This window comes from Apteryx mantelli, chromosome 6, assembly GCF_036417845.1.
Source record: "Apteryx mantelli isolate bAptMan1 chromosome 6, bAptMan1.hap1, whole genome shotgun sequence".
In the NCBI taxonomy this organism is placed as follows: domain Eukaryota; kingdom Metazoa; phylum Chordata; class Aves; order Apterygiformes; family Apterygidae; genus Apteryx; species Apteryx mantelli.
In genome coordinates, this window is record NC_089983.1 from 18963852 (window position 1) to 18991734 (window position 27883).

General features: G+C 38.8%; 1 protein-coding gene across 4 annotated transcripts in view; it reads left to right on the forward strand.

Moving 5' to 3' along the window:
* Positions 1-4855: 4855 nt before the first annotated feature.
* STAT4 (signal transducer and activator of transcription 4) overlaps positions 4856-27883 on the forward strand; it is a 42559-nt gene continuing 19531 nt past the window's right edge. For 3 of the 4 annotated variants that reach the window (XM_067298932.1, XM_013952298.2, XM_067298933.1), the window contains exons 1-7: positions 4856-4983; positions 6907-7051; positions 20743-20841; positions 21680-21772; positions 24231-24309; positions 25933-26018; positions 26911-27062. In XM_067298932.1, the coding sequence (XP_067155033.1) occupies positions 4856-4983; positions 6907-7051; positions 20743-20841; positions 21680-21772; positions 24231-24309; positions 25933-26018; positions 26911-27062 (782 nt within the window). Of the gene's footprint in view, positions 4984-6906; positions 7052-16719; positions 16838-17824; positions 18060-20742; positions 20842-21679; positions 21773-24230; positions 24310-25932; positions 26019-26910; positions 27063-27883 lie in introns of those variants that run through there. The other variant, XM_067298934.1, reaches the window with a different exon arrangement.

Genomic DNA, 27883 nt, shown 5'->3' on the forward strand with positions numbered 1-27883 from the left:
GCTCTGACACATTGGTATTCAAACTAGTACCCAGATCCTGAAAAAAGGAAGTGAAAACACTGCTATTCTGCTTCAGTGTCACCTCCTCTGATCCAATGACAACTGAGTTAAATCAGACCCAATGACCTACCACTGTTGCCGCTTGCAGAAGTCAAAATGGAATTTGGGACTAGATATATAGCTGGACATCAACGGAAACAGAAGCATTCTTCTGGCCTTATATGCATAGCATTTTTTTCTGGGCTGTAAAGCTAACACACTGGTCAATTAGCAAAAAAAAAAGGTCTGGAGAAAAGCCTCTGCTACATTAAATTCTAATGTCACTTGAGAAATGCAATGAACAAATATACAATAATACAATGGAAAAGAGTAACAGAAATAAATACAGAGACTACTGAAATATGCACTGGACCACACAATTCTATAAATCAGAATTTTGAAGAGTTCTGTTATGATCTTGGCTCACAAATACAAATGCACCTGAAAAATTAAATGCTATTAACAAAAATACCACTACTCATTTCAAGCACGTTTTACAGTGGATATAATGTCTACCTAGCAAATACTCAGCTGCGGCTCAACTGCCAACACTTCTGGTACAGTCCTCTAAAACATACTTCCTATATCAATGATTCTAACATCACTGTAAATATAAATATATAATACAATATAAAAAAAGAGCAGCCTCTGCTCTATCTGGAAAATGTTACTACACATCAGTAGTGACACGCACCTTCCTATAAGTACCTCTCCAGCATCTGGCTTTTTCACTTGAAGGAGGTTTCACTTGTGTAAGGCTTTCCCAGCACGCAGCATGCGTAATACCTTCACGGGGCTAGCGAACTTCTCGCGGGCGCTCTCTGTGAGCCTGCCTTTCCTTCGCTGTTTGTACAGTCCAGCACAGGGGAGGCTCGCCCCGGGCTGGAGTTTCTGGTAATACAAAATATAAATAATAGTTGCTCAAAAGGATCAGGATCCTCCTTAGGGCAGACTGCAGCTGCTTCATACCACATCAGACCTGCTGTTCATGGTCTGCGTGGCGCAGGGATCTGAAATGCTCGTATTTTAGCATTTTCCATTTGCTTTGATTTTAGCGGCATTGCATCTGCTATGACAGAAATCCTCTTTCCAATACTGTATTTATTTAAGAAAAAAATACTTGAAGCATGTATCTGTTGCCGTGATCCTTGCCATAATAATATTTACGCATAGAGAGGACCTCCGAGCATCAATTCTTTGGGGCAGCGATGGAGCCTCTATCTCGGAGAGAAGCCCGCGCATCGTGGCTGCGATTTGACATGAGGCTGGCTGGTAGCGCCCGCCGCGCGGCCCCGAGCGTGGCACCTCCGCGCCGGCACCGTCCCAAGGGCTGCCCTGGGCCTCCTGACCGGCGCTAGGCGCCCAGCCCGAGGGCGAGGTTCGCGCGCCGCAGGGCCGCTGCCTCCCGCGCCCCGCGCCGGGCTGGCGGCCGGGACCCGGGGCTCTTCCGAGGCGAAGCAGCCCGCTCCTTCCTCTCAGCCGTTCCCAAGGAACTGCCAGCGCCGCGCGTTTCCCTCGCCTCCCTCCCGGGTGCTTTGTGCCGCCTAAGCCGGGCTGACAGCACGCAGCCGTTACCGGCGAGCGGCTCCGCAAGGCGGCGGGCGGCGGGAGCGGTGGCTCGCGGCGCCCCTCCGCGGCGCGCGCCCGGCCAGCGGCCAACGGTCAGCGGCCAACGGTCAGCGGCCAAGGGCCACCGGCACCGGCGGGGCCGGGCGCGCCCCGCCGCGGCGGGGGAGGGCCGGGGCGCGGCGAGGGGCGGCGGGGCCGGGGGCGAGGCGGCAGGAAGGCGCGGCGCGGCCTTTGACGCACAGGAAAGCCACCAGCGGCGGCAGCGGCAGCGCCGGCGGCGCAGCATAAAGCGCGCGGCGGCGGCAGGCAGGAGCGAGCCGCCGCCTCAGGACGCCGCCCGCCCGCCCGCCTGCCCGCCTGCCTGCCTGCCTGCCTGCCTGCCTGCAGGGGCTCGCCCCGGACCCGCGCGCACAGGCAAGTCGGGGCGGCGCGGCGGGAGCGGGCCGGAGCGGAGCGGGGGGGACCCGGCCCCGGCCTCGGCCTCGCTCCCCGGGGATCGGTGGCGGGGGAGCGCCGGACCGAGGGCAGCCGGCGGCGGCGTGGCGGCCCCCGCCGGGCCTCCGACACCGAGACCCCGGCTACGAGCTCACGGGTGTAACCAAAAAGTGAAGCGTGACAGCTGCGCTGTCAGCACTGCCTTCACTGAAAGCTAATACCCCTTTTTTTTTTAACGTCATAAATTTCTGCCAGACGCGAGATAAACTACATGTACTTTTTAACCTTCGGTGTCGGCTCCTAGGAAAAGGAAAATGTATGCCAGGATGTGCTGTATTGAATATGTTACAAAAATCCCATCTGCAGATCGTTTCCTTCTCTTGCGAGTGCTCATGCATGTTCGCATCCCCATGCGTTACTCAGAGGCCTCCACAGGCTGCAGCCTGAACAAGATCTTGCTCTTTTTAGATACAAAGATTAAGGTTTCTTACCAAGTTTTGTCAGGATGTAATAAACACTAGGATTTTCCAAAAATTGCAAACAGAACTCCCACTGAAAATGAATATACTTATGAATCTTATTTTTTTAATGAAAAAGTTACTAATGCACCATGATTCTATTTCTCAAGAAATAAAGTCTATGATGGTACGTAATTATCAGTGAAGCAAAAAAGAGTAAAATGTATCTATATATTATTTTTTCTAAACAGCTTAAAGAAACAAAGTAAACGATCAGCAATATTTTCCCCTCTACTTAATAGAAGTAATAGGAAGGAGGGAAATGCCGTTGGGCACATTCCCGCTGACTTTATCTAGTTTCTTTCATAACACACACACAGTCATCCCATCCAGCTTTTGTAACGAAGGAGACACTAACACTGGTCACTTCTGCTTTGGCCCAGTAAGTACTCAGGACTCCATTACACCCTGAGATGCTTCATCTTTTAACTTTTTTATTCTGACTCAAGAAAAAGCAAAATGAAAGAACACAGTATTAAAAATGTGATTTATTCTGTACTTCCAAATGTTGACATTCTGAAACTATGATTCAGAATTGGAAATAGAAAAGTTGTTTATAAAAAGGTCAACTTTTTATAAAAATGTCAACTTTGATGAAATCTCATCTTTTTTGCAGGAAAATTTTCCATCAAAACCATTCAAACAGATGTAATGTTGACCTATTGCAACCTTTAATCCATGACTCTGGATTTTATGCAGTTTGTTAACATGAACAAACATAGTATCATAATAAAAGAGATGATGACCTTGTTTATAATGGGTTTTGTATCATTTTCCTTTTGTTATTTTGAGGCATACAAAATAGCAATGTGCAGCAGTGTACTAAGGATTTCCACAGCATAATAACATAATTTAAACAAAAGTAAACTGGATGAGTTACAGCCAGGCATTTTTGGCTGCCCATCGAGGCTTGGGCATTCTGCAGGTGATGCAACCCTGAGTCCTCTGCCCAGCCCTTTTGTGCTCCGTCTTAAAGTGCATCACAGTTTCCGCTCCTCCAGCATACCCAGCTTTCCTCTGGGAAGGGGGAGTGAGGTGCAGCCCCTCTCCCTCTGGCACAGGATCAGGGTGCAGGCAGGGCACACTCAGGGCCTGGGGTGCCAGGGCAGGCCCCACGGCATCCCTCTGTTCCACTCATCCACTAAATGGGCTAAAGCAACAAATCAGTTACTACTTTTCTACTGTACACACACATTTGAGTTCTTCTGATGCTGCTTTTGGCTAATCTTTCCTGCACTAAAAAATTGCAATGAAAATTGTGTTTTAACAAGTGGAATTAATGGTGATGCGGTGCAAACCTAGAGTGCAGATACCAGAAAAGTAGTGTTTTCCCAAGTGGAGATAAAGTCACTTAGGCTGGAGCCTACTTTGAGAGCCTGCTCACCCAAAACAGCCTCTTTAGGCTATGGAGAGAAACAGATATTCAAAGACAATTCACCCCACCTAAAATATGGAACAACTGAGTTTCTAACTCCAGTATCTCACTAAACAGTCAAAAATTAATTAGGATAGTTATTCCAGTTAAGAATTTCAGAGCCTATTTTTGGGTGATCCTACTCCTGTTTTTCTTTTATTTTTCAGATGGCTTCCCCCTTCCATGGGTTTTTCTTTTTTTAACATCAAATCCCAGAATTCCATACTAATTTAAAATAGAAAAAATGCACCAGATCAATAATTTACCTTGCAAAACAAGCAGTACTCTCCAAATAGAGAAGATGTGGGGGTCTAGGAACAGCACAAAAACATACAACATTCAGTGGCATTAGGAGAAATTTGAGTGGCATGAATTCACCAATAAGAGCAAATTCTTTGCTTTCTACTCCTATTTCATAAGAATTATTTGACTTGCGTTTGAGATGTACAATTCTAAACTACTTCTCTTCAAAGAGATGCTGTGTAAATGAATGATTACTCATCTGCCTACTTCATAAGCATCATACAGTACCCCAAAACATTTGCATTAAGGAGGAAAAATGGCAGAGGTGTCCAGTTAGGTGTAAAATCTAGAATTTCTTTTAATGGCCTTGCTCTCTTTTCTCTCTCTTTAACTGGCTAACTTCAATTTCAACCCAAGTAAGGGCTGAAAAGAGAAATAAAATTTGGAAATGGAAATGAATTTGGAAATTGGAAATGAAAATGGAAATTGGGAAAGAGAAAAGAGAATAAACAGGAATATTGAAGTGTGTTATAAAAAGAGCTATCATGAAAATAAGAGGTTTATACACTGGATTATTAATTCAATATCAGATATCCAACTTTCAACAGTAAACATGTTTAACCATTTCTTTTGCAGTATGTCGCAATGGAGTCAAGTTCAACAACTGGAAATAAAGTTTTTGGAGCAGGTAGACCAGTTCTATGATGATAACTTCCCCATGGAAATCCGGCATCTACTAGCACAATGGATAGAAAGCCAAGATTGGTAGGATGAAATTTATTCCCTCTTTTAAGATTTGAGTCATGAACCATTTTTTCCTTATTTGGCAGATTTTTAGGGTGCTCAGTTGTGAACTGCTCAGGCATCTGTATTCCAAGAACAGTATTCCGCTATTTATGGGTTAAGTCTGTTGTTGAACTAGTTTTAACCTTCATTTAAATAAAGGATTAAAGAGGGATTCAGAATGTCAGTAAAGCACTCATAAAGCTCCAAAGTTCTTACTCTAATTTATTTAATAAAAATTTCCATTGTACATATTTTATGTGTCATAGACATGCTTATATTAAAACACAGAACAAAATAAGGACATTTCTTTCTGGTTTCTATTCCTAATAAATCAACTACTGCATACTACATGAAAGACAAGGCAGTGCTTTTGAAGAAAAAAGCTGAATGCAATTGGGCATTTTTTGTGCATGTGTTGAAATAATGACTTTAAAGAAAAGCAACAAATTTAAAGGTTAATATAATTATGCATATAATCAATGAATAAAAATTCTATTGACGGATTTTCTTAGAGCTCTTTTTTCTGTCCCTTGCAACTTTAAACTTAAGGCTTGTCTGGAGGTGAGATTTCATTTGAACTTATTCCTAAACAAAATCCATTAAGATTGGTTTAGCAAATTAGTGTAATTACAGTTATTTCATGGAAAAAGTAATGTGTCAGTTTTCAATGGAAATGTTATTTGCTTATATTTGCAGCGTAAAATTATTCCACTTGTCCAAAACTGCAGTTTAAACTGGATGCATAATTTTGGGGAGCAAGCCAGCTATTTGCAGGAACTATTGTCTAGAAGGTGAATTTATGAACAAATTTGGATTGAATTCATTGGATATTTATCTTAAGAAAATTCAGAACTAAATGCCAAAAAAGTCTGTATTAGTAGTACCGGAAAGAGACATCTCAAATTTTCAAGGTAAATCCACAAGATTGTTAGAATGCTATTGCAAAAACCTGCTAAGGAATATAATCTTTTCTAACAATTTATAGCCAAGTGTTTATAGGACTATTGGATTATTAAAATCTCCTCTGCTAGATTTAGAAGGGATGTCTCAAACAGGCATCTGCCATTTTGGGGGCAAAGAGAGAGTGTGTCCTTAGGACAAGGACGCCACGCAGTCCAAAGGGTGTCTTCCTCTATTCTGCTCACTAATGGTATTGCCCTTCATGTAACAAGCTGTTTCCTACACAGCAGAAACAGTCAAGCTGTTTTTTCTATGTCTTTGTGTCCTTTGTCCCCTACCTACCCTTCACCGGTATTCTCAGTGTCTTCCTGTATCCCCGAATAGTTTGGCTGGGCAAAGGCTCATCTGGTGCCTGGTGTGAAGACACATATGTGCTGATTGGCCATCTGGCTGTTGCCTCCTGGAGCAAGTTATTACTGCCTTTTCCTCAGTGGAGGCAGTAATTTGGATCTCTCTGCTCTACCAACCTGCCAGTTTCCTAGGAAATTTGTAAGAACATTGTATCTCTCAGACTTCAAGCACACTGTCAACTTTGTCTGCAGTTGGGCAGCAGGTCCAGAAATTGTATTTGTGTGACAAAGAGGGAGACAGACTGTATGCATAAGCCTAAATTCCTCTGGAAAGCTGACTAAAGATATTCAAATGTTCAATGAAACAGAGACTAGACCCCAGTTGTCTTCCCACTGAGTGACTCCATGGCCTATGCTCACAACATCCTCATTTTCTCTATAAAGCTGCATATCTAGGGGAATATAATTCAAAGGATCACAAAATCAGTTCTTTACCTAGCTCTAAGTATATGCAAGAAGTAACTATATTTTTAAAGCCTCTGTTTAATACCTTAATTTCTGAATGGATTAGAACTTTTTGTGCAAATAGTTTGACACTATGACATTTTTGTTTATTAACGTACATGTTTCACATTCATTTATTCTTCTATAGGGAGGCTGCATCCAACAATGAAGCAATGGCAACAATCCTTTTACAGAATTTGCTAATACAAGTGGATGAACAGCTAGATCGAGTTTCACAAGAAAAGAATCTTCTCTTGATTCACAACCTGAAAAGAATCAGGAAGCTTCTTCAGGTAGGTTGTTACTTCAGATAACAAATTGTATACACTTACGGGTTCCTAAACATAATGTCCAACCACTTTTGAATGCAATTCAGTCCTCTGAAAATTCAGAGCTATCCTCATCACTATAGATTCTGAGTCGCTATGGGAAGGCCAAACCTTAAACAAGATAATTCCGATAGTAATTCCACTGCCAGTTACATTTGTGGAACAATATTTCACATTTTTAATGGATATTGCTCAGATATAACAGTGCTGTGACCTGTTAGCTCAATGTGTGTCTGGGTCTCAGTTATTAAAAATAAGATTATTTGGTATTTATGGATGCTAATATTTATTACAAATGTAATTACTGTTTTTTCAGACACTTACAGGTATTTAACTATGATTAATTGTGATTATTGCAGAAATGAAAATGCATATTTAAGCCTTAATAGAACAGCAGCCTGAAAAAGGAACCACTGGAAATCAATAGCATGTTTGCTATTTTATGCTTAGCTGGAATTATTTTTTATGAGTGACTTAAAGGATTTTCCATTAGGCTTTTGCAAAGTGATATTTATTTTGTTTGTCTGAAAGTTTCTCTAATAACTGTTTATTTAAAGCAAGAATTTTCAGAGTTCTACTTCATCAGTCATTTACTTCCTGCCATCTATGTCTTCTACATAAAACAGATACACATCTGAGTTTAATGAAAGTTTGGGGGGTTTTCTCTTCTTTGATGGTGTTTTCCATAGGTACTTCAATGACAGTTATATTGCTTGCAAAACATTACTTTTATTTTATATATATGTTTTGGTCTGGAAAATCTTAACATGACATTGTCAATTATTTTGTTCTCTTTATAGCTGTGTATCTTTCTATTCTGTGTCCTTAATGGTGACCTCTTTAATATGTGATAATATTTCCATCACTACCACTTTCTTCCGGTATTATGCAAGCCGTCTCATGTAACTTGAAACTAAGGTTGCTTTTCATTTCTTTTCTTGTCTGTGTAGCAGCATTATCCATAATTTCAATACTACTCAAACAACAAATGTGGTCAACTGCTTTTGGAGTTAACTACAAGTTGAGCAGAAAGATTAATCCTATTATTTCTGTCACGGTCTTAGTACGCATTACCATACTAGGGTTGAGAAAGAGCTGTGTCACCTTAGTACAGTTATTCTCTTTGCAATAGCATGCATGTAGAAAGAGTGTTTCAGGACACTGAAGTGAGCAGTTGCATTGCTGTACCACTGGCTTAGGAGCTGGTGCATTTATGATTATCGTCACAATGTGCATATGCAGAGGGATTGGTATATATTTACATACAGGCTCTACGTAATTTGAATCTCTCAGTGTTCCTTCTCCTCCTCCCATCTGTATTTTATTTTAAAAATTTCACCAAAATTTAGAGTAGCAACTCTGTATAGCCAAATGTGTAGTCTGTGAAACATGGCAACTGAGACAATAATCAGGCCTTGGGCCACACATGACTTTTCACATTGGCAATATATTATGTAAATGGCCAGAATAAAAATCATGTCCCTTAAGTCTGGCATGTTTGGAGATTATATTATGTTGTGCTTCTGAAGAGCACAAAACAAATGAGGCGTATTCCAGGAAGGGGAGAGAAGGGGAGTTTTAAATGATTTCTGATTAAGTGTTTTCTCAGTTGGCAAGGGTTTGAGTTAAGTTTCTAGAACAAGCCAAAATGCAGAGGAGTCTCCTTTACAACTGTGCAGCTAGACTACAGTTACCATATACTAGTTACAGCCGTGGTAGAGCTGGCACCAGAGTTGATCTTTTCCTTCTTTAGGTAAAGTAGCAGTAGAAGTTTCATAAGGATTTGCCTAACCCATCATTTCACTTGATTGCTGGCTTTCTGAAAAGAAATACTTTATACTGCTTATTAAAAAGAGCCTCAGTCTTGAGCTTTGTGGTAAAATATTTCCAGTTAAGAAAAAAATATAACACATTACTAATAATGCTGACCTTTCTCCATTCTATCAAGACAGCAAATAACCTATTTTTAGATTAAAAGCTACTTGTACAGTTTCAGAATACACATGCGAACCAGCAGATACCAAATAGCACTTTCACTATTAGAGCTTTTCCTGATTTCTTATATGACCCTTAATACTATAACCCACAGTCCATTCTGATTTCTAAAATAACTTCTACAGGTTGGAGCAGGACCAGACTCTTGCAGTGCTGTGGGTTTTTTTGTTTTTTTTTGTTTTGTTTTCTTTTTGGATAGAGCAAATAGCTTGAAGTATGTCTTTTTAAGAGAAATCTGTAACGCACATTTTGGATTTTTGTTTAAAATATTACATTTAAAATTTTATGTTCCAACTTGTAATTTTTAAAACACAGATGATAATTGCATCTTCAACCAAAGTAGAGGCTGCACATTCTTTAGATCTGTGCATGCAGTCTTCTGAGCTTCAGCAGTTAAAATTGATTCCTTTATTGGTTAGGTAACTCTATCGGGGGAAATGTTATAGTAGTTGTGTTGAACTGACATCCTTATCCTTATTATTATCTGTCAGTTATTAGTAATGCAATATGAGCTGTACATGGCACACAGTACTCATTGTTGCTGCTGTAATGTCCTTAAAATTGAGTGTGCAAATTATATAATTAGAGAAGTTGTGGCATTTCTTTTCAGATTTACATTTGAGTATTAGGGCCCTGATTTTTGAATGCATCACTCATTGTATTTTATTGCTGAATATCTAATAAGCTTGGCATTGGACATCTAGCTCCATTGCCCAAAGCTGGACACACTTGCACATGCAAAACTCCTGTAATTTGAGCTAGTTTCTGACAGCTTTGTGAAACAAGACCAGAAGAGATGACTGAAGTATACAGTATACTTCCCTAGCCCTTTTTGTCCCAACATACCACCTAGAGAAAGGGAGATTGGAAGGGTAAGCTTCAAAATTAAAGAGATTTTTCACCGACTTTGATGGGGAAAAGATTGGGCTCTTAAACAGGAGAGGAAGCAACGTTTGTAAACATCTTTTCACTTCTGGTGACTCTGTGAACAGCGTTGGTTTGATTTTCTCTGAAGGTTAGTTACCATTAGCCCACCTTATCTCTGCTTTGCTCTCTAGCGCAACACTTCTTTGAAATTTCACAGTTCACTCCTCTTCCTTCCCCTCTACACCACACACGTAGACATACAGACATGTAGAGCACACACATGAACACACACACAAAGCTCTTCAACCTCAATGCATGGTCTGAATGTGATGTTTGTTTATTATTGTGAGCCAAATCATGTTACAATATTAAGTAATACTTGTCAAGAAAGGTAATGCTGGAAACCAGCATTTATCTCTAAGTATGCAGAATAGTACCTTGCACTATGGTAGAGGGTCCTAAATGCTATGGTAATAACAATAATAGTTACAAGTACAGAACACTCAAAAGCCATACAAAAACAGTCTGTAGTTCTTGACAAAAGATAAAAGGTGGGACTAATGTTTAATTAATAATACAATTAGATCATTAACGATGAACTGCTTTAACAGGAGAAGTAATACACACTTTACAAATGGCCTGTGCAGCTATTTTCTAGACAGCAGACAAATTGTTGGCATCAAGATTCCTGGCACTGTTACTGAATTTAGAGAGAATTTTGTTTACTAGTTCATAGTACCACAGCCAAGCACACTCAGTCTGAAAGGTATCATTGAGCCTCAGGTTTCTTATCAAACAGAGAATATGTTCTATTCTGAGCTTCACCTGAAATATCTTTATGTAAATGCCTTAGCTACTCCATGGAAATAATGATGGAAGTAGTGGAAGAAGTGACAGCTTGCCTGCCTCGTACTTGCAATACAAAACTTTGATTGGTCTTAAGAGTTGTAAAGTGCAAAGAGCAGAACTGTTAGCCAAAAGACAGCTCTGACTCGCACTCTTCTTTTAGGCCACAGGGACCATCCCTGTTCCTTTAACATTAGAGAAATACCTATGGAACATGACACTTTTGCTTGGACTACTGACATTTCCAAAATTATGTTGAGGCGAAAAGCAGACATTGACCAGTAAATGTGAAATTTGACTAAGTTATAAGTACTTGGAAAAGCTCTAAGCAACTTAGCTAAGCAGCTATGGTTGCTGCTAGTTTCTGTGTCACACATATAGCTCTCAATAATGTGCTTCTCTATCCATTTCTTGCTTTTGTTGAAACACCACTTCCTGACATTCATCTGGCATAAAGGTACACATTATATTAAAATCTGGATCAGAGTTTTAAGCTGAAATCCTTCATATTTACTTCTTATATTTTTCTTATTTCTCTAGCCAGGGAATTAAATTTGTTTTTCTAGCAGTCATTTTCTGCAGAGTGGCCTTTTGTTGCTGCACTCTTCAGTGGAAGCTATTATGGCACCTTTGCTTAGTAAGGTTAGATTCGCCTTCCCTCTTCCCGCAGAGCTCCCGCCCACACACACTGCGGTGCCAAGCAGTCCTGCAGGAGAGGAAGCCTTTGGAGGCAGTGCGGGAAGGAGGGAGGAAGCTGTGCCTATGGTTCATTCTCCTGCTTAAAAACTGGATAGAGAAAAGAAAAGCAGATTATTCACAAGTACAGGGTTTGTGCTGTTGCTATGACAACAAAACGTAAAAGGCAGGCATGAAGCCTAGAAGAGCTACCTATCACTTCTAGGAACCAAATTTTGGATGCAACGGTCTACAAGACCTTAGCCCATGAACAGTTACGTCTTAGTTTTTAAAAGGATTTTTTTTAAGTGACAGTATGCCTGTCCCTGATGTAAGCTTCCCTGCAATATGTGAGTAGATTTGCTGCACAAGAAAAGACTGATGAAATACACAGAGACTCATGTAAGAAATAAACTGTCAATGTTCCTGACACGCATGCCAAAATCTTTGTTTAGTTAAGAGCAGCGGGACAGCTGCAGTGCACCTGTGAGAGCCAAGGGACCAGCAGGCTCCGAGTAGACCGGGAGTCAGAGAGGGGCACTGTTTCCCCAGCATCCCACTGCTCCCACTGCTTTTGGGGTGGTGCTGGGATGTGATTATATGTAGGTCTCAGAGTAATCCAGTGATTTTCGTCTCAGAAGTCCCCATGTCCTTGCTTTTTCCCTCCAGAGCTGGAAATTGGGAGCACTTGGCAGGTACCTGCCAGCTCAGATGTAGTCCCATGCGATGCAGCCCTGCTGTCTGAGCCAAATTTGAGCTATATATTTGAGCTGCCTGTCGCTCAAGAACCACAGTCTGGCTGTGCTGTGTATTACACTGGATATGTGACAATTACATGAGGAAAAAGCAGAAATTCCCCAAATCGTCCTACTCACAACTGAAGCTTATATATATACTCTACTCTCAAGCAATCCCCTCTCATTATTAACAACATGATGTGTCACATCATTGTTTACAATATTCAGGGGAAAATTGATCTTGTGGATATTTCTTCATGAAAGTGAAATGACAGATTTCGGGAACAGGAAGAAGAGCTACTCTGCTCATGTACCATTGAAGCCTGAGTTAACTAGTACACTGTGTACTTTGGGGGATTTTTTTGCTGTAACTGCTGCCTATTCGTGATATTCAGTTAATACTAATGGCAGGTTCTCAGGTATTGGTGAAATTTACCCACTCTGCACCCCTGTGAGAGCCTCAGATGAGAAGAGGGCAGGCGATGGGCATTCTGCCTGAAAAGCACATCTGTATACACACCATGCACATCTGGGGAAGCTCTTACAAAAGAGGATCACAGGATTTGCTGATACACATCCACCAATGATATCAAAATGGACTTTTGGAAGGACTATGTTTGTATTGTGGAGTTGGGAATTAGTACTTTGATTATACCTCGTCCTCCTGCACAGCCCTACTATGGTTACAGAATGATCTGGAATAGCATCTTAAAGTATCTTCTGCCATCTTAATTGATACATATTAACATTATGGCACTTCTTTCCATACGCCCCTGTTTCTAAGCAGTACAAACAAATAGCATCTTGCTTTACATGATGTTACTCAGCAAGGTAGCACAGCAGTGTGTTCCTGGTTCTGATTCAGTTTCTCAGTTACACTACACAGCCTGTTTCCATCAGTAATGAGAACTGAACATCTTTATGCTTCTCTAGATAGAACTGAAATGAACATATAAAGGTTTTTATTTTGTTTCAGGACTGTTGATGCAACTCACTGTACCAGAAATGAAAAGCATGAGGGATATTTCCTAACATTATTTATTTCAGTGCGTCAAGGAAAATTGACAAAATATTGTTAGATCTGAAAGAGGATACTCCAGGTGGTACTTAACAAATATTTCTAATAAGCACTGTACTGAGAAACAGTTGCAAAGAATGGAAACACAGCCATTGAAGTTTAAGTTGCAGTTTCCTGTTAAACAACAGGGTGAGAATGGAACAAAATAGAGAAACAGTTTTAATACACAACAGAAGAACCATTTAAAAACGTTATTTACGTATATATTTATATATTCATGTAACCTGCCGCATCAACAAAGCAACAAATTACCGTAGGAAATGTGTTTCTAACCAATCTGATCTGCTGTCTAATACAATTCAAACTGAATTTTCATATTACCATCTTGCCCCCAATAAGTTTTCTAGATCAACCACTGAGACTGTTTACTAAAAATTTTGGCATACAAAGGGGAAACTGGTGACAGTGGACCGTATTCTAAAGTAGCTAACCGATCTGCTATTAGTGATTTCAGATTAACTACTGAACATTAGCTAATAAGGATTAAAAAAAAGATTCTAATACAAGACCGAAAGAAGGTTACTTATTAGAATTAAAATTGAGTTCCCAATTATTATTTAAAGAATTCAACCCTAACAATTTATATACGTTTTTGTTTGTTTTTGTAGAACAGATGTGAATTAGCTTGCAAACAGAAGTAAAAAAGACCCAAGCAAACAACCTCTTGTGGTCTTTGCTCATTCTTGAGTATTAAGAGGGCCCAGCTGTGAACAAATATCTGCCAGAGAGATTAGTTAATAATGCTCTGGACTTTGTGTCCGTAAGGTGGAGAAAGAAGATCAGTCCTCTTTCACCTATGCTTTTTTCTTTGCCCTCTTTGGTAAGGGACATAGCATTTTTATTTATTTTGAAATAAATCTCATTTAAATAAGAAGCATCACTACATTATTCATCCTTTGTGGCAGCACAGTTCTACTGTCAGATGATGAGATCTACAGCCATATATTTTCTGTAGATACATCTCACCCTACGTGCTTAGAAAACTACTGTTCCTATAAACCATTCCTTGACTCTTGTTAGAGTCTGTTGGGAGGTACTTGGTGGAGTTTGGGGGCAAACTGGGGGATGGAAAATAAGATCTCTATCTTCACAGCTTTATTCACTGTGCTCTTACAGTTTTGCTTATCGGCATGTGGTTGTGTACGCCCTAAAGAATTTTATGATGTTTTTGAAAATTATGCATTATACTTTGTGAGAAAAGCAGAAATGCAGCATTGCATACCTGTGTTTTAGGACTTCTCAATATCATACAAGTTGTCTAAAAGAATAAGGTTGCCTTTAAAGTTCTCTTATGTATTTTGAGAGGGGGGAGGGGAAATCTAAAAATAAAAGTCTAAGAAGAACACTGTAAATAGATAGTGTCACAGGTACTTCCTCTTAAAGACCTAGATAAAATAGAGCTACGCTTTTATTAGAATAAGACTTTTAGTAAGAATACTGCCTGTTTAAATACAAACTTTTAAAAACTCGCAAGCACTTTACAAAGAAAGAATCAGTCCTTGTGATGCATCTGAGAGAAAGGTGTTCCAGTATTGTCTTCATTATATTTTCTGTCTGGATACATAAATAGAGGTAGAAAATAAATCAAGGCAAAATGCTGTTTGTCACATTTGAAGGTGAAGTGAAAAAGAGAAATAAGTGTGTGTGGTTATGCCTTCCCATGCACACGTTTTTTTGTTACACAAACATAAAAAGTTTTTTTCTTAAAAAAATTAAACGAAAGAGATTTTTTTCTCCTTGTTTTGTATTACATGAAACATCACATATCTGCTTATCTAGAAAAATGTTCAGAACCAGACTTAGTAAAATAAGGATATCACAAGTGAGCAATGAGGAAGGAAATGTATTTTCACTTGACTTTGTAACCCTGTTTCCTATCTCTCTGTGTCCTACCTCCCTTCCATCAGCTTATTTTAAATATTCTTTTAATTTCAACAAATACATCAACAATCATATTAGTTAATAGTTTCATGCCTCCAATTAAGATCTTGTTTTATACACTTTAAAACCGTAAAGTAGGGTTTTTCTAGTAGAACCAAGGAAAACCAGAGCTAGTATTTTTGATACCTTAAAATAAAATGAAAAAAAGAAGAAGGAAAAGCAGGGAAAAACAACCAAATTTTAAAGTACTAAAACCTACTCAAAGAGGTCCTTTTCAGGTCACCTTGAAAACCAGAGGAGATAATCAGGTAAAACTCTGACTTTCTAAAGGTTGTACAGCATATCCTTGTACGTTAGAAGCAGAAAACAACAGTCTTAATACCTAATCCCCTACTTTAATCACTGAAGATAGAATCAAGGTGCTCAAGCAGTGCATACAGAAGCATTCATCTATGGATGTGCTTGGTATAGAGAGGCCTTTGACACATGAAAAGAAAGCTGGCCAATATTACTGTGACTGGGAGTGAGCCACTTTGTGATGGAGATGCCCACAGGAAAATCTGTTAAATTTTTGAGCATTAAAAACAAAAAAAAAGAGGGAGAAAGAGAGAGAGGGAGGGAGGGAGAATCTCTCTGGTCTAGATTTCTTAGGTCTTCTCAGGGAAAGCAGTAAATATCAGATACTAAAACTGCCAGTTGGTAGGTATCTTTTTAAAAAAATCCGTATCTTCTAAAGGTTTGTAATATGTATTTTAAAATTTCTCCATTATCTTATGACTTACACATCAGTCTTGAATTTCCCCAGGCACTGTTTCATTTTTCTAAAACTATCCTGAATAGTTCAAGCTCTTTTAAAATTTAACTAACAGCATCTAAACCCTGCACACTATAACGTATGAGTTGTTTTTTGCATTAATGCCCTTTTGGTTTTCGTCATTATCTGGTAAAACAGGATTACAACAGAGGCCTCCGAAGTAGGGCCAATGCGTTCTGGGGTGTGGCAGCAGGCTTGTCTCCCTAGTAAATGTCATCGGCGGTCAGGGAAGTCCTTACCTCTTCAGAATGAATTTTTTTTTCCCCCGTTTAAATTTATCATCATGATGCTGATAGTTATTGAGAAGAAGCAAGTCCAAATAATATCATTTTGTTGTAAATCATGATATGAAAGACCTCACTGATTAGGAAATGGAAGAAAGGAGAAAGAAGATTTCTAAGAACAACAGAACTACAGTAAAATTAGCAGATAAGAATAACATTTCCATTTGAAACTTCAGATGAAAAGCATGATGAAAGAATTCCCAATTTCTCTTCTTTGTTGGTATTTAGGAAAAGATGACTGTAACTTTTCTCTGTAAATATATATGTATTACAGCTTAATACAAACTTGCATAACTGTGGAATCCATGTTCTCCCTCCTTTGCTGGCTGTCAAGGCTTATGTCACACTTTAGGCTAGGATTCTCGTATCTCAAGCTTTTTTTGGTTAAATTTTCTTATTTTCCACCTTCTACAACTTTTTCAATATTGGCAAATCATCTTCTGTTTGTCATTTAGAAGCCAAGTTCAGCTTAAGCAAGTTCTGCCCTGAACCAAGGACAAAATTGAAGTACAGACCAGCAAGAGTTTGCAGTAAATTGATAACAAGGGAATACTGACTGGAACATTTTGAAGTGTAATTATCTTTGAGAAGCATCAAATGAGGGGAGAAAAAATTCTGGTTTTACTATTATTTTCACAGTGAGTTAAACACATGAGTTTTATTACTGTTACTTTTAAGACAACGTTTAATGAGTTACAACCCTTAGCTAGTATTAGTGCAAAAGAGGCTATTGATACAGTATATATTGTACAAGTATAGGAGTTCTGGGACAGAGAGCTAAAGACTGGGAAGAGAATCTCCATTCTGGTTAGGGCACACAGCTCAGCTTGGTGCCAGCTGTCCAGAGCTCAAAACGTGTTTGCAGTTTGTATATCAGAAAGGCAATGCTCATTCCTGTCCTTTGGTCACAAACAGTTGTATTGCAGGGTGACAGCATTTGCAAAGCGTTGTTCCGGCTTTCCTTTTAGAGGGGCAACAGTCCTGAGCTCTGGTGTTGCACAAAGGCAGGTGATGATTCACTGCCTCCTGCTCACTTTCTGCTGGAACAGCAAACTGGATCAGATGGCATCAGACGAGCACCAGACAGGCACAGCTCGGGGAGTCACTACAGATACAGCTTATTACTACGGCTTTATGAGTTGAGAAGAAAAAAAAATTTTTTGTACTTCATCTCTTGGGTCAGACATTTTTCCTTTAATGAAACAGAGAGAGAAAGTTTTTTTAAAGTTTTGCATATGAATGGTATCTAGAAATGTTAGGAAAGTCCCTAATACCTGGCATTTGTGGTGGGGGATTTTAAGTCATCCCATGGTCACAAGGTTTTTTGAAATGCCTTTTCTATGTAAATATGTTTTCCAGCCCTAAGAGAGGATTTTCAATTCTTGTTGATGTTTTTCAACAGCTTTTGTTTGAACTCTTTCTGTCACAGGACAATGATGAAAGGCAGCTATCAATCCTTAGGGGCTCTGTAAGGTGATGGGGTTTGTTTTTTTGGGTTTCATTGCAATTTCAATACTGGTTCCTCCAACCTGCCTTGATTTTTTCTCTTTCCCTCCTTAGGCTCAAGACTGAATCCTAAAAGAACCTCAGAGGCATAGCCCAAAGTGATAAAAGCAACAGTTTTGTCACTGCTGTTTGTAATCCCAAATTGCAGTCCCTGCCTTCAGACTGGTGCATCCAGAAGTTCCTTGTAAACACAAGGACCTACCAGGTTGCAGGATTGCATCTTTGTATTTAAAGCACTTTCTAGGAGCTTCCACTCTGTTACATACTGGTCAAATTCTGTTGGGCAGGGGTAAGCCCAGATTAAACACTTCTCAAACTTTGTAATTTCAGATAGCCTGTGGAGGTACCATCACATGGTATGGCCCTCATGTACAAGGCATCTCCAGACAAAAGCTGTACATGGAGGGTGATAACTCTGTTCTACCAGCAAAAAAAATAACAGCAACAATTAGAAAGCAACAGATATTAACACCTAAATTAATATGCACATCAGTGAATTTATACCAATCAGATTTTTCACCACAGCTTTTATCCCAAGGATTTTGAAAAGAAGACCAGTTTTCCTCTAATCACAGTGCAAACCGATGAGATGGGTTAACAGTCTAACCTAGCGTAGCTGAAACAAGGCAGGCCTGTTCTGCCCTTTCCCGGACAAACACTCCCGACTTGTGCTAGTTCTTAACCACCAACTCATCCTTTGCTGAGCAATTTTAGTCCAGTGAGGGGCAGAAAACCTATTTAGAAAAAAAGTGAGTAATTTTCATCTCAGTTAGCAGTCTGAATTGGCTTGTTAAAGAGTCAGATAGGCACCAGACCAGCATGAGACGGGCTGGCACTGCACAGCTAGGAGCAGGCCAGGGGAGGGCATGACCACCCTTTTCAGCAATTAATTTGCTCCAGCTGTTCCTGCTGAAGCTGCTTTCCTCATGAAGCTCCGCTCCACTATTAATCTTTTGCAGGAAGATGATATGCTCCGTAAAGGAGACTACTGATATATCCTGGCCCTGAAGTTCAGTGGTGCTGAAGGACGTATGCAGCAAGAACATAGTTACTAATCTTATAACCAAAAGCATCAGACCCTGGCAGGGAGAACTGAGTAATGGCAGAGCTTTGCTGTTCGCTAGCCACCATGCCGGCCAACACAGCTGAGTAGGGGGAAAATGCAGTTGTCATTTGAAGGAGAAATCAGCAGCGTGCCATAATGTTGAGTCCCACTTCTGCTGCTCTGCACAGAGTTGGCAGGGAGGGAATTCTGTTTGAGAAGGTAGAATTTCATCTGAGATACAGTGTTTCCTGGAGTGGTATTAGTCACCTCTGCTTTGTTCAGAGATACTCCTAATCACAGTTTAGCCTTTAACTCTCATTCCTTAGTGAAATTGATACAGATGATTGCTGGAGTAAAGCATCATCCTAAACAGCTTTTAAAGAGATCTAAGAAGGCACAGCACTGGAACTAGTTTGGATGTGCACCGACTGCAGTGTGGGGCACATACCTTATTCATCCTTCTGAGAAAACTTCAGAAGCCCTAAAGAAGTCAGAAAGCTTAGTTTCATTGCTAACAATGCCATGACAAAGCTTCTCCAGAAAGGAGCTTCTCCTACATCACTGACCTAGCTGCAAGGAGTCCTATGTCTTTCACCTTAGTCTCTTTGTGGAAACAGAATATTACCAACAGCATGCTGTCTAACACTGAGCAGCAAGAACCTAGTCTATGTGATTAAAATTATCCTTTTTAATATAATATTCTTCTACCTTATAATTGAAATCAAAACATATACTGAACAAATATTTAAAATTACTTAGATTTCATGCAAAAGCACACTGGGAATTTTTTTTTTTAATCTATCTAGTAAAAATTACTAGGAATACAGGTATGCTGTCATAGTAAGAGATGAACGTAAATGGAGTGTGTTCACATTTCTGTGTGTTCGCACCCTTGGTTTCTAATAGAGCAACAGGTGTAAGATATCAAAGGAAAATACAGCATTGGTCTAAGTATGTATAAACTTAATCATGCCAGATTCAGAATAAGTAAAAATAAGTAAAGTTCTGAATAGTAATAAAATAAAATGAGAATAAAAACTAATCAGAAAGATAGGGAAAAAGAATAAATTCAAAAGAGAAAACTGTACAGGAAAAGAAGTGAACTGGATTAATTCTAATGAATGGCTGAAAAATAGGAGGATATATGAACACCAGTGTCTGAATGAATGATGCATGAATACTAAATTAAAGGCATGAAAGATATTGAGAAACACCAAACAAGTAACATCAGCATGAAAGATGCTGCATCAGAGTACTCAAGCTTTCCAGTTTGATAAAGACAGCCCAAACTAAAATTTGTTCAACCTGTGCCCATTTCTCTGTCATTCATCAACAGTTCTGCTCCTTATTCGTAGTGGTGTGAAAAAAAAGAAAATTTAGGTTCTCTGGCTTCAGATGAGACTTGCTTCTTCCTTCATCTTAGGCACATTATTTGTTGAAGGAGAAAAATTACTTCATAGACAAAATTTAATTCTTGTGCTTTATGCTGAGGAGGCTTTTCTGACTGCATCATTGCTATATATCAATAGGCTCACAGTTTTTTAGCAGAAGTGCTACATGCTAACAGTAACATCCTATTGAAAATGGAAAACATGATAAAATCGCACATAGAATAGGCTGACAGGAAAACCCTTTCAGAACAGCTGTGTTAGCAATGGAACAATTTGATCTTCAAGTGATGTTCATCTCGAAGTTATATCTCTATAATCTCCATAGAACACTGTTAAGAAAATTTTAAAACAATGGCACTAACTGATGCTGCGCTGCAAAGCTGAACCAGCACGAGCAAAGGTCGAGAACATTAGGGGAATCTTTTTCACCCACACAAAGCTGTAACTTGTAGACAGTGAAATCATGTTGTTTGTGATTTCCAGAGGGACGCCCTTTGTTCTTAATTCTTGACAGTGGTATTTACTTGTACTTGCAGGGGAAATATCATGGTAATCCCATGCATATAGCAGTGATCATCTCAAACTGTTTAAGAGAAGAAAGAAGAATATTAGCTGCAGCTAGCATGCCTGTACAGGTAATGAATTTCATTTCATTAATCTGCTTCCTGTTTAATCTGCTCACATGCTTTTAGGACTGAATCCTCTCCTGTCATTATGAATCCCGCTAAAGTGATTTGTGTGCACTAGGGCTAGAAGGCCAAACTCATGTGTGTACTTCATTAATGGCTCTACTACTGCAAACACTGATATAAGTGACTTCTATGTCACAGTTTATCTTCAGAGACTTTAATCTGTGGAAAGACTTTAGAGAAATTATTCTTTCAAAGCAGATGTGTATGTTTTAAATTATGCAATGCACTAATTATTCATATTAATTATGCAATGCAAAAGACATTCCATTCTATATGTTACAAAGGCATTGATAGTTTTTATGTTGTTTGAAGAAAGAAACTTTAAAAGTACATATAAAACCTATTTGGGGGAAATTGTTATATGGGTAAAATCCAGATAGATTTTTTTTTGAGTCAGCTGCATAAACAATAGTATTCTATTAATCTCCTGTGGCTGTAATACATATTCTTACATGAGTATTATGATACAGATCTTTTTTAGAAATCTCATATTTTATGTTTCAGTTTCTGTAATTTACTAGATGTTTAACATTTGCACATATCCATATCCTTTCACCTTCTTGATTTCAAAGTTAAAGAAGCATGTTTTTCAAGTCTGTGGAGCTACAGAGATTTAGCTATCTGATCTCCAGCCAGCTGAAGATCTGGTTCTAAATTCCATCTCTATGCTATAACTTGCAGTACAGTTACGTGTTTGAAATATTTTAAGTATAGAGGAAATAGCATTGCTGATTTTAAGCACCGTAACTCATCCACTTATTATTTGTTCAATGTGTTCCAGGGGCCACTGGAAAAGTCTTTGCAGAATTCTGTGGTTTCAGAAAGACAAAGAAATGTAGAACACAAAGTGTCAGCCATTAAAAACAGTGCTCAGGTATTTTGTTGTCCTGTTTTTTGTTTACACAGCCATGATTTTCATACAGACATCCTTTAACTATCTTTAAGCCAGATAGCACAAATACTTGCACTAATGTGCCACTCCAGCCATTTCATTATTCTAAAGAATCTCAGCACAGGCCAACTACTCAGGACATACCTGGAATCTCAGGCAGATTTTCACAGCTTCTCTGGATTCAGTGCAAAATCTAGATAATTTAAAGCTATCACGCTCATTCTTATGCGAGTTGCAGTCAGAGCACTGCGTGCAGTAAGAACAGATCTACTGTCTCTAAAAAGATGTGAGGTTCAGTAAATGTATTTCTGCAACTTCATCCCATTTATTTGGGTCAGAAGTAGGCAACATTCCTGACCTCTGAGTCACATACCAAGATTTTTGTAAGGTTGAAGGCTACATGACATAATTACATGTTTTGGAGACCTGAAGGAAGAAGAACATTGGGAGTTGATGGTTACAATTCTCCAGGAATTGTCCGTAGCATTGTAGGGTAAAACTGGACTGAGCCAACCACATAACTATATCCCGTAGAGACTTGGAAATTTCAATCACAGAATATATGCGAGTTCATTTCAAGCCAGGGTAAGGATTCAAATTACCTACAGCCTTTTTGCCATTACTGCCCCACTTTCAGCAATGTGGCAGTCTCAGTGTGGAAGTTGTATTTGAATTATTTGTATATGCCATTCAAGAACAATAGTGTTGGTATACTGGAAAGAGGTCCCAGGAGCTTTCTCTCATAAGTGTCTCCTTGAATGGGGAAGTAGGGCAGAGAAATGAAACCCCTAAAAGGATAAAGCTAGCTTTAGAAGAATGTGGTACTAGATCTCTATCGATATAGAGTATAAGAGTTGCAGAGCAAAAGCAGCCAAAGCTGAAGCCCAATAGCCTACCACGTTGCTCTTTCAGCCGTGTGTCTAGCAAGCATTAACTCCTTTCAGCAAATTTTCATATAAAACCTGTTCATGGTCCTCTCTATGGGGAAGTGCAGCCATCCCTGAAGAACCAGTGAAAATGAGAATAATTTCTAGATAGAAGGGTTTTTAGTAGGTAGTTAAGTTGAACACAGAAATCAGCCAGTTCCTTGTATATGCAGTTTCATACCTTACACATGTAATTCCAAAGTTTAGTTTCCAAAATGAAAAGGAAAACAAATCATTAACTCTGTGTGTCCTACTTTAGCAAATGAGTTTTTATACTTTTCCCAAGCACTTAGTTTGCATATCTCAGGGAACTAAAAAGGATTGTTAAGGACATCCTAAAAAGGATGTTGGCAGAATCAAGGCTTCCTATTAAGGACACAGAAACAGGCTCCAGAAGTAAGCCAGAAGATTTTCTACTTTATTTTCCTTCGTTTGATACATCTTTTTTAAGTATCTTTGTAAATTATATAATTGCTAGAAAATACCTTCTAGACTTTTTGTAGTAAGCATGAAAACAAAACCTTGCAAAAAGCCAAAGCAGTAAAAGAGTTTTGTTTCTTTACCCAAGTTCTTAAGGATTTATCTAAAAATAAAGCCTCTGAACTATGTTGCTGTCTCTGGCTCCACCCTTCTGGTTTTTTTAGACCCCATTCCATTTCCCATTGAAGTCAATGCAAAGTTATCCATTAGCTTAAATTGTGAAGGATCAGACGTTTCAGGGAATGTAATCCTATTTTAAGATTGTCTTCTACAAGTGGAATAGGGAGCTTTTGAGATAAAATACTGATCTCAAGAAAGCTCTCAGATCTTCAAATTTTAATGTATAGCAAACAAATGTTCAGAAGAATAAATGAAAATCTGAAGCTCTCAAGAAAGAGATGCTACTTTGTGACACTGTCTCCATGGATAGGTGCTGCTGTTTACAGAGTTAGAGGAATTACTTTTCCAAAATTACTGCTTGACTTAGGCTTTTAAAAAAATCTTTTGTATATCTTTAAGAATGGCTGCATATAATTCTTGATTTTCACTTTTCAGAGAACATTAATCCACCATGTCAGCCATGGTATTATTTAAGATGTTAACAGAAAGTGGGAAAATCTTTGCCCTGCTTTAAAGTTGCAAGCAGAGTGTTACATTATTGGCATAATAATTTAAATTTAACTCAGGCTAAATGCAATAATTTCTACCTTGCACTTAATCACTGAACTAATAAATAAGGAGGGGGTCGGTTGTATCAACTAAAATTTCACTGTGGGAGAGAGAATAACAGTTGACTTTCTGAACAAGTGAAATAAATCTGTCTAGTTATGTGTAATACAACATTCATAATTCTATCATCTTTTTTTCTAAAGATTAGATGATAGTAAATAAGAGTTTCTAGAACTGCTTAGGAACTTTCAGATGGTAGGAAAGGAAAATACTACATTATGCATTTATCCATTATAAAACAAATTTCTTTTCATGTCACTATAATTACCCAAATAACTTCTTTCTTTTTATTTTCCCTGGGAAAGATGACAGACCAAGATGTCAAATACTTGGAAGACTTGCAAGAGGAATTTGACTTCAGGTATAAAACAATACAAAGCTTAGGTAAGATTTTTTGTAATAATTTTTAGATTATCTAGGAAAAGGCTGATTTTGGGGCTAGATTCCAGCCTCAGTTGTTTTTCATGTATTACCCAGCTAATATGTGTAAGCTCAAAAACAGATTCTTAGGAAATTTATATGAAATTGTAGTCTGTGACATAATGACTCTTTTGGGTTAGGAAGGTAAATATGATCTCATCGATCAAGTACAGTTATTTTCTATAAATAAGCTGCATAACAACATAGAAATAAGTAATTTTCTTAATTTAAAGAACATATTCTTCAATTTCATGTTTGACATGGCCCTTCCTTGGTGGGATGTGGAAGAGTCTCTTACTCCCATAATGGAGTTGCGCGAAACTAATTTTTAGCCTCTAACGGCTTTCTGTTCTTTTTTGACTACAGTGGTGATAACGAGCTGGTAAATATTCTGAATGCATGTTTTACCAGCCTGTGATGGTTCTGAGATCTGCACACTGCAGCAGTCCTTGCATGATCTCTTTCAGAAAGGAAACTGAGGTCCACCTGTGTCTGCACACATATCTTCACATTACCTCCCTTTTGAACATGGAGAGATATTTGGGGCTTGAAATGTCCAAGTTCTTAAACATGCCAGTCTTATACATTTAAGGCGGGACATGGCCAAGCAATCAGAAGAGATCAAATCACCATAGCTTGAGTTGCTGGTCATCAGCTCAGCCATCATTGTTGACCATGCGGATGATTGAAACCTGCCCCACTTGTGAAATAAAACATGTTTGCTTGAATGACTTTCAGAGCTGAAAATCTGACTGTGTCAACAAATGCTATACACTAGCCCAGCCAGCTTGAAGTGCCTTCAAATGTGTGTGTGAGCAATTGCTGTGGCTGAGTTGACAATCAGTTACTTGTCTCTTTTGAAACATATACTCTGATGCAATGGGAAGACACCGATCCAGAGCTCAGCAGACACAGTTGGCACCAAGTTCTTTTTTGAAGGTAGCATGAAAGATGTAAGAAGAGCAAAATGGGAGGGAGTGGGGGAACAGTCTGCATGTGAAAAAAAGTGGGGCAAACTTGGAACTAATGCATGATCCAAAGAAGGAAAAAAGTTGCAGAGAGGGGCAATACCAAGTGATGAGTACTCACAGCTGCTGAAATCCCCATAGTAATGAACGCTTCATCTCCATTTCAAATGCCTGACCTTCATTCCCTCAACCAGACATGTAATTCACATTGAGTCCGAAGAGCTTTAGTCTAACTGCTGACACCGTGAGCGCACTTCAGTACTGCACAGCAGATCAATCATTGATCTAAGCCAGACTTATATAATGCATGAGTATGCACATGAATAAGAAATTTATAGATTTTTATGTATCTTTTCTACCTTTTCCTGTCCTGTATGCACATATACATATAAAGAGTGAGGTCATAAATCCATATTTTAAATTTGTATTAAAGTTAGTCTATTCGAATGAAATACACTATTACATAATTTACTGATGTCTACAGTTAATTTTTTCACCGCTTCACACTGCAGTCTGGTTATGGTTTTTCCCCCTCCCCCTACTATAAACACACAGACACACACCCACGCACACATTAACACTGAATTTACTAGGTGATTTTTTTTTCATCCGCCTGCAGAGCAGAGTGACAAAAACAGCGCCCTCATTAAACAGGAAATGTTGACGTTGCAGGCTATGCTCAATACTTTAGACTACAAGAGAAAGGTTAGTGACATGTTTTGTCATTTGTGGTTCGTTTGCTTTCTCCTCTTATTCCCACACTGAATAATCTAATGTGTATGTGTGCCTTTTTAAATCCTCTTCTCAAAAGAGCAGACAAATAGAGTATGAGTTTGAAATACACAAAAGGTTTTGTGGGGGTGTTTTTTTAACTAGCAGTTAGGAAATTGGCAATTAAGGAACAGCCCAATCAGGGACATCATTCTGTACGCACTAGAAGGAAGGTGAGGGCATCGCTACACATGGCTTATGTACTGTGCTGGATGGATAACTTAATTGGAAATCTATACCTTTTAAAGTAAAGAAAAAGTATTCAAAGTAAATGTAATTAATAATTGCAAAAAAAAAAAACCCAAAACAGTACCTTGCTCTGTTCAGCGGCACAGAGAATATGACATGAATATGATCAGTATTCCCTTGAGCAGTTCCTTGCTTGTACAGAAATCAATGGATTTAGGTAATTTGTTTGACTCCATGTGGTTCTTGCTGTTAAAAGCAAGCAAGCTAACAAAAAATATCCAAAACTGTACATTGGCTACCAGACAAAATAAAAGGAGGACTTTGTTGACCTTGACAGTGCTTGTAAATGTCAACATCCTGGAGGTGGTGTGCCTGCAATGAAGACAACAATCTCTGTGCACCTCCCACCCCTAAAAAGAAGTTTTACTGAAGAAGATTTCATCAATATTCAGGGTTAATTTTAAGTACAACAGGTGATGAATACAATCACCTCTGAGTTAAAAAGAAGCTAACATGGTAGAGGCTAAATGGGGTTACTTTCAAAATAATTTTAAAATGTAATCAGCGCTCTATGATAACTGCTGAATTTTGTGGGTGTTCCCTGTGGTCAGTTTGTGACAACTTTCCTATTTTACAGGAAGTACTCAGTAAAATAGGACGTGTAATTCATGAAATTGATGTCTTGATGAACAACATGCTGACTGAAGAGTTGCTAGACTGGAAAAGACGCCAGCAGATTGCCTGCATTGGAGGTCCTCTCCATGGTGGGCTTGACCAGCTCCAGAACTGGTAAATTTACATTTAGCTTATGTTTCCACTGAAAACCACAGGAAGTCTGTTGCTTGACAGTAAGCATGAAATCATGATCCCTTTAGATCAGTTGGCTTGCTACCTTGCAACGGCAGCAAATTCATTAGCAGCTAAGCAAATAAATAACTAAAATACAGTTGGTTTTGATAGACAACCTTTGCTATTGGAATGAATAATATCACAATGAACTGCTGAGACTGAGCCATTGCAGTTGGTTGTTTGTTTTTTTGGTTTGATGACTGTTCCAGGTACACGATACACATCTTGTAGGGAGTTTTGCCTGAGTAAGAACTGTGCTGACTGAGTTTGTCACTAAGGATAGTGGGAGTTTTGTCTAGGTAGGAGCTGGGTAGACACTTCATGCTTTGACTCAGTAGGTACATCACTCCTCCAGACTTAAAACTAAGCAGGAATTAAATGGCAAAAGCACTCTGTGTGGTGGTAATAGAACAGGACTCTAAAGAAGCTGATTACAACTAAAACCAAATAGCATTATGTTTAAAAAGATAATGCAGCCAGAGAATGTAACTGTCATGTTCATTTCTCTCCTAAGAAGAAAAAGAAAGGAAAACAACCACGAACTTTAATTTTTTTTATATGTATATAAAAAGTTAACTTTTTGCTTTTTCCCTTTGTATTTTTTTCAGTGAAGTATTTTTATTTTATTGAAGATGTTTAAAAATAGCTTAAAACTATGATTTTATATATACACATCCTATTAAACTGTTATCAAGTGCATTTGGATTTGATTTTCATTGTCATAGTTTTTACATTTCTGAAAAATATTCTTCCTTGGACTT